This window comes from Lemur catta, chromosome 6 (assembly GCF_020740605.2).
Source record: "Lemur catta isolate mLemCat1 chromosome 6, mLemCat1.pri, whole genome shotgun sequence".
Taxonomy (NCBI): Eukaryota; Metazoa; Chordata; class Mammalia; order Primates; family Lemuridae; genus Lemur; species Lemur catta.
This window is the reverse complement of record NC_059133.1, coordinates 22,800,197-22,812,624: the sequence shown is the minus strand read 5'-3', so window position 1 is coordinate 22,812,624 and position 12,428 is coordinate 22,800,197. Positions and strand designations below refer to the sequence as shown.

Sequence of the window (12,428 nt, the reverse complement as noted above, 5' to 3'; positions counted from 1 at the left end):
TTATCAAACATTTACATAGCACTTACTATATGCCAAGCACTGTTTTATGAGGTTTTACGTATATTAACTTATTTAATTATAAGCAAAACAAAACTATGATGTAGACAGTATTATTATTTCACTCCCATTTTATAGATGAAGAAAGCAAGGTACAATGAGGTTAAGCAACTTGGAAGAACTGGGAATTCAAAACATGCTCTTTTGCCTCAGAATTTGGACTTTTGATGTCTGTGTCATACTGTTTCTCTAACCCAGGCTTTCTACTGAATATAGAACCAAGTCAAAAATTCTTAGCACACCTTCCACCTACACATTATATTTGATCACACTTTCCTTTCTCCCGCTGGATCTACTGCAGCCTGTGGCTCACCACACTAAACAGCTTGTTTATTTAAACTTCCTATGTGAGTTTATGGCTTTGTACACTACTCAGGCTTTTCTCTGGGTCAGGGATAGCCTTCTAAATGGTCTTCATCTTTTTTTTTTTTCATTCATTCATTCTAACAAAGAGCTAGTGAGTCATACTGTGTGCCAGGCACCAGGCTTGGGTGCTAGGTTACCAGAGTAAGAAGGCAAATCCCTGTTGCAAGGGTCTTTCTGTGACTGAGGGGCAGTCACAATCCCTGGCTAAATACATCATCTCTAGAATCCTCTGTTCTCTCTACAGTCCCAAAATTCATCTTGGAACTCCCATAACATTTCTGAAATCTTTATCACAGCACGTTCCACTGCATGCCTTTTTAAATCATGATTAATTGTGTGTACGTCCTCTGCTTCTGGTAGGGAATGTGTGGCTTCACCTGTGCACTGTATGGACTCTACAGAAATGGTTGCATTTATCAGAATGAATAGATGAAGGAGTTGAACAGGTGACTAAATGTTAGGTGGTGAAATGGGAAGGGGAGATTTTGTGCTTTTTAATTTTATTTTTAAAGACTTTATATAATGTATCTATTTGGGACAGTCCAAGTGGTTAACAACTAAATTAGGAATAGGAAGAGCACTAACCTTATTTATTCTTTCTCTAACAGTAACTTAAAAAAAAAAAACAACTTTTGAATGGGCAAAAAGGATCCCTGTAGCCTGCAAAGATGTTAATTATAAGGAAACAGCAATTTACATTATTTATAAGGAAGCTATTTACATTACTTAGCCCTGTCAGGCACAATAGTTGCACAGCTCTGTTCTTTCATTACAGTGAAAAGAATAAAGCAAAGTGACAAGGACATAGAAAAGAGATTATAATGGCTGCATCTCATTACAAGGAAGATAACACCTCTAAAATGTTAAAAATGCCTCAAATTTAATTTCAACTGAACAAAATGGAAACTTCCATTTTACCACAATGATGATTCAGAATATAACACCCATTTAAATATTCAGAGAAGCTTTCAAAAACTACTGCAAGTTAAGCATTGTTAGCTTTAGTGTGTGCGAGGAGGAAAATGACTAAGATGCAATGTTTCATAATTCAAGTATTTGAATTTAATTAGTCACATTCTCTTTTACCAGCGACTTTGAAATGTAAGTGTCTGTACTATGAGAAAGCTCATTTGTGAGAGCAACTAGATTAGAAGCAACAACATCACTTTTATTTTTATTTTCTTTCCTCCTCCCTGACCACTTTAATTTAATTTTACCCCGCTGTTTTACTTTCATCAATGTAATAGATAGCACTCAGTGGCAAATTACACCAGGTTTTGATCTGAAGTAGACAAGTCTGCTATGTGAGAACAAAGAAAAGATCAGAAGAGAGAAAATTTACCAAGCTAATTTTTTAAAAAGCCTATTAATATTTTTTTAATAAGTGTCCAATGATGAATTGTTTCTCTAGGCCTACATTCTTTAAAGTCTTAAAATTTTTATTGCTCACTTGGAGTCAAGATAAAAATCTTTGTCAATCAAAGGTTGATATCTACATCCTGATTAGAGGATTGGACTCCTTAGAGTGAGGTGTCATTGCATCTCCCTGCTTGCCAGGAAGGTTCTCTGGCCATAATTACCTGCCTCAATGAGCAAAATCATCTTCTTTCAAAGAATATTAGGGTATAGTACACATGACATATTAGGCCAGCCTCACAAATTAGCACAGGCCCACAGAGCCTGCAAGAAATTAGGTCAGACCTGAAAGAAATCAGGCTGTGGTCCAATAAGCCTCTTAATCTTAAATGGTAAATCAGGTTCACAGGGTGTTAGGGTCACTACCTTTATTTATTTTTAAGTGTGACAGAACTGGTAACAACTTTGAGTGTTAAAAACCTATTTTTCTAAGCCATCAAATATTTCAGGTCCTTCTCTTAGATAATTTTTAGCACTGCGTAATTTATAAGGAAAGCAGGTTCTCTATTATTCGGAAACTCATACTTTAAATTAATAAATTCAACTCTTACTGTTGCCCATAATATTCAGGGAAAGAAGAATTTCCCTTGCTTCTAAGTATTTCCCTGGAGGCCTACAGTTTCCCTATCAGAAGTAAAGTCTCCTAAAATCCCTGTTTAAAATGCAAAAGTATTTTGAGCCTTGACACTTCAAACTATTAGTATGTATTAATGTCCAATAGTTAAGATTAAGTAAAATGCACATTAATTTAGAATATAGCAATAATTAGAATAAGGCTGAAATGCTAATAAATAAATATAATTATAATTGTTGGAGGCACAGACATAATCCCCACAGTTACAGACCTTTTAAGATACAAATAGAGGAAAGAGATTGGATCAGTTGCATGTATAGTCTCTCCCTATTCATGGGAAATTGGTTCCAGGATCCTTGGAGGGATACCAAGATTTGTGTATGCTCAAGTCCCTTATATAAAATGGCATAGTATTTGCATATAACCTACACACATCCCTGAGTATACTTTAAATCATCTCTATATTACTAATAATACCTAATATAATGTAAATGCTCTGTAAATAGTTGTATTGTTTTAACATTTATATTATTTTTTGTTGTATTGTTTTTTTTTCCCCCCGAAAATTTTTGATCTGAGGTTGCTTGAAAGCTTTGGATTCTTAAACTGCAAAATGGATATACTAATAGTATACTAAGCTGTAAAGTTGTTATGGTGATTAAATGAGATAAATAACATTGTATGTTTCAAATGCTTAGAACAGTGCCTGACACACGTCAATGCTCATCATCATCATCATTGTTATTAAGTGGCCAAAGTGGGAAAAGAGTATCGTCTGGATTTGTGATCGTAAATTTACGGCTGTAATATTCGCTGTTTTTTGTTCAGAACCTTCTCTCTATTCGCGTGTCATACAGCGGTGTCAGGGGGCCACGGGGCAAAAAACCTCAGGACCCTCACTCCTTTCTGGACTCGGTCCTTTCTTCCTTTGCCCTGCAGGGGCCGTTGTGTTTCCCGGAAAGCGCGCTGGATGCTTGGTTGCCGAGAGACCGTCGCTAGGCAACCCCGTGTACACACGCTCCAGGCCGACCCAGGTCGTGCCAATATGGCGGCGCAGTGCCCCTTCACCGCCTCAAGTTCTCCGTCAGACGAGTCTCCCGTGTCCGAGTCGCAGACAGAACTGCCGCCCACCCCACCCCCGACCTCGACTGCGGTTTCGAAGTCGTCCCTGGAGTGGAAGGGGAGCTCCCCGAGCTCCCCGCATTGCTGGACCTGCCCCGAGGACTCGTTGCCCCAAGCCGTGTTTTATGGGCCTCTGGACGCTAAAAACCCACTCCTGGTCTCTTGCGAGAAAGAGATTCGTGAGTTGTTAGGTTTTGTGAAGAAAAAGAAGGCTTTAGCGACATCGGAGGAACAGCAGAATGAATTCCGCCGGCGCTGGTAAGCGGAGGCAGGGCTCTGGGGAGGGCGCCGGCCGAAGGGGCCAGAAGAGATGCCCGTCAGGATGCAGGGGGTGGTCCCAGCGCCGGGTCAGCGTTGCGGACAGGGCCTGGCTGAGGGGCTCCGCAGATACAAACAAAGTTTAAGAAGTGGAGGTTCATCTCTATTACAATCCTTCACTCCTGGGAAATGTTATATCTTGGCTTCCAGCTCAGGTCAAAATAAAAATCACTACAGAAATGTCTCATAGCGCACCGTTTGTTCTGTTTCTGAGTGCCTCCTACTTGCTACTGTACGCTAATTAATTTTTGGCTCACTCAGGGTTTTCATAACTTTTCATGTGCATATGCAATTTTGTATACGGAGAAAAAGGAATAACTCTGAAGTAGCGAAGGTTCTTGAAAAAGTTCTTGATACAGTGAAGTATGTCATCCTGTAAACATGTGCGCTTTAATTCCCTTTTATATTGTTATTAGGATTACGGTGACTTTTTCTTAATTTTGTGACTCATTCTGCACATCTGTTTTCCTTTTTTGGGGTTCTGTCACCATGTTATTACTGCAAACTGCAAACCACTCTTCCCTGTTTGTTAGCATCTTTCTTTTCTGTTCAAATACATTTCAAACTAAACAGTTAAAAATGCAGACAAGTGGCAAAGAATACGAGAATAGTGAATAGTTTTAACTTACATCTTTGTTCATGAATTTAACATGAGGAAATAGTTTTAACTTGTGTTTATTATTCATTCATTCAACAACTATTTATTGAGCACCTACTGTATATCAGGTATCATTCTAGGAACTGGGAAAATGTCAAGTTAAAAAAAGTTGTAAAAATCTCTGTCCTCATGGCGTATATGTTTTTGTGAGTACAGCCAGCCACTAAACAAATATGTAAGCAAGTAATTTTACAAAGAGATGAATGGTAGGTAGAAAAATAGAACAGGGGTTGGGGATGGAGGATATGGAATGAGTGTTGGAATTTTAAACAGGCGGAGGGGAACATGGTCAGGGAAGATCAGGAAAAGTGGCTTTGAGAAAGATGAGAAAGAGATATGGGAGTAATTGATGAGGCTTTCTGTGCAAAGCGTAGGTCACACAGGGAGAAAGACAAGTGGAAAGGATGTGGGAAAAGCAGGAGGGAGGGAGATTGAGTTTGATTGTAGATATATTGAGATACAATTCCATATCCATGCAGAGCTATTATGTAGGTAGTTGGACATTTGAATCTGGAAGTCAGAGGAGATACACATTTGGGATTTAACAGCTATTAATGATACTTAAATCATGACATGTAATGGAATAGCTAAGGGAGTGAGTTAGATGCAAAAAGAGAACATCCAAGGACTGAGCCCTAGGATGCTCCAACATTGATAAGTAGGGATAATATGAAGAAATCAACAGAGAATAAGAAGGAATGATCAAGGAGGTGGAAGAAAAACCAGTAAGTGCCTGGTGTACTGGAATCAGGTAGAGAAAGTGTTTTTAGGAGGAAGGAGTGGTCAACTGGCAAATCCTGCCGACCAAGTACGATGAGGACCAAGAATTGGTTAAGGAGAGCACATTACATACCTCACCTATATGTATTTATGTTTAACAGTTTATAGGTTGTGTTTTATCTTCCCATCTCCACTACCAGCATTCCAGTCCAAACCACTGCCATTTCATATTTTCCCTGCAGGCACTCGGTCTCAAATTCATCCTTCACAGAGCATTTCAGGGTGATCTTTATAAGTAAATAACCGACTCCTATCTAAAGGCTTTCTATTGCTTACCATTGCTTTTGGAATAAAATTAAGACTCCTTTTGGTACCCTCCAAGGTCTAAAGATTTGGCCCTGCTTTCCCTCTCTTCACAGCTCATCCCTCACTTCTTTCTCAGGACTTTCCAGAATAACAGGTCCAACTGTTTCTCACCCCAGACCTTTATATTTCCTGTCTCCTTGTGTGAATGTTCTTCCCCTAGCTTTTAAAAAATCTGGCTCCCTGTCTTCTTTCAGGCTGAAGCTCAGTGGTCACTAATGTGGTTTCAGCCATCAATTCATATTTTTTAACTATTTGTTTTCTTGTGTATTATCTGGCTGTCTGTTAGAACGTAAGTGCCCTGGTGACTTTGGATTACGTGTCTCTTTTTCTTTGCTCTATCTTGGGCACTTAGTCTAGGAGTTGGGACATAGTAAACATTCAGTAAACATTTAGTATTGAAAGGATTCAAGGGTTATGATCCTTGTATTCTCAGTAATTGTGAACATTATATTAATATATAGCAAGGTAGACTTGGGCCAATTTGTAAGTACAGTATCTGTCCCATCTTTCAACAGACTATAACAATCACAAACATTAAGGATTGACACGGACCTTAACAACCCAACCTCTCACACAATTTAGGTCTTTATTTATGTAGCAATTTTTACTGCATGCCTAGTCTGTGTGAGGCACTGTGCTGGTCACTGGTAACACAGTGGTGAACAAAATAGATGTGGCAATCTATGCTCATGGAGCTTAATAGTCCAGAGAGGGAGATAGACCTTCAATGAGTCATTAAGTCAACATGCAAATGCTATGAAAGAAGTGGCTGTCAAACATTTATATGTGCCAGTCTTTGTACTAGGCACCAGGGATACAGCAGTGAATCAGACAAAAATTTCTGCATTCTTGGAGTTTATGGTCTAGAAGGAGAACTAGACAATAAACATATCAAATAGGTACATTTTATGGTAACCTAGAAAGTGATAAATACTAGGGAGAAAAAGAGAAGAAGAAGTTATGGAGTGAGAATCAGGAAGCTGCAATTTTCAATAAGGTGGTCAGAGCAGATGACATGAACAAAGCCTTGAAAAGAATATAGTGGGACCTGCTTTCAAATGAATGATAAAGGAGATGCCATTAAGCTGAGATTAGAAGGACAGTACGATATTGACCAGGCAAATGGAGACGATAAACAGAGAAAACAAGCATGTAGGAAGATCCTGGGCAGAACAGAGCCAGGTACTTTGGAGGAATGGACGGAATCTCATTTAGCAGAAGCACAGTGATTGTGGGTACAATGGTATGAGATGAGATTTAGAGGAATAGGTAGGGCTTTGGAAGGCTTTAGAGGCCGCTTTAAAGAGTTTCCATTTATTCCTAATGGAATGAGAAACTGTTGGGTAGTTCTTGGCACCTTATGTGATTTTTGTTTTGAAATATGATTTTGGTGATCATGTCCAAAGGGAGCAAGAAGGGCAGTGTGGAGACCAGTTAGGAGTACAGGAGGTAGGAGTCCCTGAGGTAGGAGTTGCTTTTATAACATATCTGACAGATGGTTATTTTTTAAAATCAAAGTTTGTTTCTTATAGGAACTTTCATAAGCATAAAATTCATGGTATCTAAAATGTAAATTTGCATCATACCCGCAGTGCCATTAAATAAGAGTGCGATACATTTTTTAAAAATACACTTTTGCTGTAAGCATGTAAGATTTAGATATTCTGCTTATACAGTTATGATTTCCTATTTTAGAACGTTCTAAATATCTAGCAGCAACTCTAATCAGTCAGCAATCCCAAGTACATTAACATGTCTTAACATTAGTGTATATTATATGTTTTTTGTTTAATTGTTATGTAAGCTGTTTTCAATGAGCAGTTTGTTACCCTGAACTTAGGGTTCACTAAAAAAAAAAAGAAATTTTCTATTTCTTATTATGTAACCTTGATTGATTTAACAAAGCTGGTATTTTTCTTTTATGAGTAATAAACCTAGTCATCATTATCTCATCTGTAAAGTTTAGAAGAATTAAGTATTTCATCCACATAATTGAAGAATTCTAGCAAGATTGGTGAATTTCTTGAATTCATTATATTTATTCTAATACTGTGGCATTTCACGAAGCAGCAAATGGAAGTGGAAAAGGTAAAAACCAAACAAACAAAACACCTCTCCCTTTTGAAACTTTGGTGGTTTATGTTTGCCACATTTATTTGGCGTTGCTATTTATTGTTTGATACATGTATATATTTTCCTACCCCAAAATATTATTAATCAGTCCATGAAGGCAGGAATGCTTTGTCCCCCTGATTCAATCAATGATTCAGTCAATACCATATAATTACCCAAATGAATTAATTGACATGTTTCTTTTGAGGTTGTTTCATTATTATTCTAACATGTACCTCAAAAGTATTAGACCCATCTTCAGTCCTTAAGTTTAGATCCTGTATTAGTTAGCTCAGGGTGCCATAACAAAATATCATAGACTGGGTGGCTTAAATGACAGAAATTTATTTTCTCACAGTACTAGAGGCTGTAATTCTCAGATTAAGGTCCAACAGGGTTGGTTTCTGCTGAGGACTTTTCTTCCTGGCTTGTGGAAGCCTGCTTTTTCCTCATATAGCCTTTCCTCTTAGCATGGACAGAGAGCAAGCTCTCTGGTGTCTCTTCTCATGAGGGCCCTAATCCCAGCAGACCAGGGCCCTACCTCATTTAACATCATGGCTTCCTTAGAGGCTCTGCCTCCTAATACAACTGCACTGGGGACTGGAGCTTCAACATATGAATTTGGGGGTGGGGGAGCAAGCATTCAGTCCATAGTATTGTCATTATTTAGAAATTTATAAGATAGGATTGGACAACTTTCAGGGGAAATTTGGATTTTTCCTAGAGGCATTTATAGTTTCCAGAAGAGAGGGAAGGAATAAATGTTAACTAAATGAATGAATAAAATAAACAACGATCTGCTACCCTTTGAAACTCTGATTAGAAACCATTTTGAAAATATTGTATGCTTTATTTTTGTTTTACTTGGTGGAAGGAAGCATAACCTTAAATGGATCGACTAGATATTTGAGCTCTTGAGCCCTTTACAGAAAAGTATAAAATATAGGTTGGGTGCAATGGCTCACGCCTATAATCCTAGCACTCTGGGACGCCAAGGCATGAGGATTGCTTGAGGTCAGGAGTCTGAGACCAGCCTGAGCAAGAACAAGACCCTGCTTCTACTAAAAATAGAAAAAATTAGCCTGGTGTGGTGGCTTCTGCCTGTAGTCCCAGCTACTCAGGAGGCTGAGGCAGGACAATTGCTTCAGCCTAGGAGTTTGAGGTTGCTGTGAGCTAGGCTGACGCCGTGGGACTCGCTGGGGTAACAGAGTGAGACTGCCAAGAAAAGAAAAAAGAAAAGAAGAGAAGAGAAGAGAGGAGAAGAGAAGAGAAGAAGAGAAGAGAAAAGAGAAAAGCAAAGCATAAAATAACAAGGAATAACTTTTTCCTAATCATTCATTTCATTCATTCTTTCAACAAACATTTACTGAGTACCTAAGTGTACTAGGTATTCACTGCTCTTGGAGCTGGGCAATGGATAATATAGTTGAATTTGATGTCTTTTCCCTCAGAGAGTTCACATTCCAGAGGCCTGCAAATCACAGTGGTACAGTAGTTAAGCACATATGCACTGAGCCTCAGACTCATCGACTGTATATTTGGAATATTGATATCATGCATCTTGAGGGTGTGAAAATGAATTGAAAAAAAAATTCATGTATGCAAAAAGACCCAGAATAGCCAACATTATATTGAAGGAGAACAACAAAGTTGAAGGACTGACACTACCCGATTTCAAGACTTATTATTAAAAGAAAAACCTTAGACAAATTTAACAGAGTTTGATCAAAGCCAATTCGTGAATTGGGCAGCCCCTGAACCAGAATAGGTTCAGACTCCGGCACTGCTATATGGTTGAAGAAAATTTATAGACAGAAAAAGGAAAGTGACATACAGAAAATGGAAGTGACGATAGAAACAGCTGGATTAGTTACAGCTCATCATTTGCCTTATTTGAACACAGTTTAAACAGTTGGCCACCTTTGCTTGGCCAAAACTTGATGATTGGCGTAAGAGTAGGTTACAGCCTGTTTACACATCCATTTATATTTCAGATCAGTATGTACAGAGAAACCTTTAGGCCAAACTTAAAATATGTAAGGAGGCAGCTTTAGGCTAAACTTAATTTAACACTAGAAAGTTACAATATTAAAGATACTGTCATATTGTTGAAAGAATAGAAAACTAGATCAATGGAACAGTATGCATAACATAGTCTAGAAATAAACCTATATAAATACAGTCAACTGATCTTTGACCAAGGAGCAAAAGCAATACAATGGAGAAAAATCTTTGCAATAAATGGTCCTGAAACAACCAGATATCTCCATGTAAAAAAATGAATCCAGACACAGACCTTATACCCTTCACAAAAATTAACATAAAATGGATCACATACAAATGTAAAAATGCAATACTATAAAACTCCTAGAAGATAACATAGAAACAAATCCAGATGACCTTGGGTTTGGAAATGATTTTTTATATGCAACATTAAAGGCATGATCCATGAAAGAAAGAACTGATAAGTTGGACTTCATTACAATTAAAAATTTTTGCAATGTGAAAGACACTGTCAAAGGAATGGAAAGACAAGCCATAAACTGGGAGATAATATTTGCAAAATCCATATCTGATGAAGGACTGTTATCCAAAATATCCAAAGAGCTCTTGGAAACTCAGCAATAAGAAAACAACCTGATTTAAAAAAAATGGGCCAAGACCCATCAGATACCTCACCAAACAAGATAAGCAGATGGCAAATAAACTTATGAAAATATGTCCCATATCATATATCATCAGGGAAACGCCAATTAAAACAACAACGAGATACCCTACATACCTGTTAGAAAGACCAAAATCCAGAACACTGACCAACATCAAATGCTGGCAATGATGTGGAGCGGGTGGAGCATCAGGAACTCTCATTCATTAGTGGTGGGAATGCAAAATAGTATAGTCGCTTTGGAAGACATATTGTTACTAAAGACACGGAGGAAACTTAGATATTAAGTGAAAGAAGTGAAAGAGTGAAAGAAGCCAATCTAAAAAGGGTATATACTATGTGATTCCAACCATATATTTGACATTCCAGAAAAGGCAAAACTATGGAAACAGTAAAAAGATCAGTGGTTGCCAGGGATTAAGGGCTGAATAGGAAAGGATGAATAGGTGGAGCACAGAGGATTTTTTAGGGCTGTGAAACTACTCTGTATTTTAATGGTAGATACACGTCATTATACATTTGTCCAAACCCATAGAATGTACAACACCAAGAATGAACCCTAATGTAAAGTATGGGCTTTGGGTGATAATGATGTGTCAATGTGGGTTCATCATTTGTAACACATGTGCCACTCTGGTGGAGCATGGTGATAATGGGGGAGACCATTGCATGTATGGGGGCAGGGGGTTTAGATGGGGAATTTCTGTACCTTCTGCTCAATTTTGCCATGCACTTAAAACTTCTCTAAAAAATACAGTGTATCTAAACAAATGCATGTAAAGGGCTTGGCACATAGGAAGCAATGATTTTAACTGTAATTACATTTATTATTAATAATTAGATGTTAACGATAAGGCACATGGGAAAGGCTTAGCACAAGGTAAGTTTTAAAGGGTTGCTTGCTAATTAATTGAGGTTTCCTGGCAACTTTAAAGATGTCATTTTATTTTATGATTTTTACAGTGCCACCTCTCTGTTTAATATCTGGACTAAATATGCCCCCAGGCTGCCAGCTGACTATTACAATGAAAAACTCTTGAAGGTTGGAGATAGCCTTTGTCAAATGAAGGTAAGTGCCCCTGCAGCAAAGAGAGCCAAAATGAAACTCATTTGGCTAATTATTATTACTGCTCTTACAGTATTTATTTTGATACCATTCCTATTTTACATGTTTTGATTTTTTTTCTTAGAAAAAAATTAATGAATACACAACAATTTCAATGAGGCACAGTAACCAAAAAAGGATTTGCTTTTTAATTTTGTAGTTGAGATTTTCCAGAGGTGAGAGACTCCTGAAAGGACAGGCAGCTGGCTGGGGATGGGCAGGAGCACAGGCCGGGTTAACGGGGTTAACAGAGGGTGTGGTAGGTCTGCAACAGGAAATGCTGAGTCATCATGTTCCCACCTTATACAAAGGAGCCCAGACACTACTTCCTGTTGTTTTTCACATGGCTGGCCTTGCCCAGCCAACAGCCCTCACGGCTCCTGGCCTTGCAGCTCTGTTACCTGGTTCCAGTGTCCTGTTTTAATGACTTTTAACTCTTTCTTAATGGTTTGCTGTATGTAATTATAGCAGTCTTTCCATACATACCCTGTTTCTTGTTCAGTATTGTATTCCAAACTGAGTTTGTGCCCTATTTTTAGTTCCATATGAATATCTAGGTCTTAAAATGCTGCGACTCATGGACTTGGCTAGATAAGACCACACCATGACTGTGTTTTCAGTTAATGATCATGTAAATTTTCTCCCTAAGCTCTGGCAGAGGTCCAAATTATTATTGGTCCAACTTATATGAATGTTGGACAAAAGGATTTTGGGCCAGACATGGGCAGTATTCAGTATTTTCTCAATCCTCGGTTTCTCAGCTTCATTTTTTGTTTCCATTTCTATTTTCCGGACATTAATCCTTTTGATTTGGGAGGCAAATTTACCAAATAGATGGTAAGATGTGAAGGACATTTCATGATGAAGAACTAAGATCTATTTTCCTCTGCTGAAATTAGAGAATTAGCTTAGCCACCACTTAAATGGACCATCATTCTTAGAAACTTGA

At 38.1% G+C, this 12,428-nt stretch overlaps 1 protein-coding gene across 1 annotated transcript in view; it reads left to right on the top strand.

The window, feature by feature from the left end:
- The first annotated feature begins 3,444 nt into the window (after positions 1-3,444).
- Positions 3,445-12,428, top strand: part of CFAP54 (cilia and flagella associated protein 54) — a 281,353-nt gene continuing 272,369 nt past the window's right edge. The window contains exons 1-2 of the mRNA XM_045553185.1: positions 3,445-3,793; positions 11,338-11,443. Coding sequence (XP_045409141.1) covers positions 3,459-3,793; positions 11,338-11,443 — 441 coding nt within the window. The 5' untranslated portion in view covers positions 3,445-3,458. The remainder of the gene's footprint in view (positions 3,794-11,337; positions 11,444-12,428) is intronic.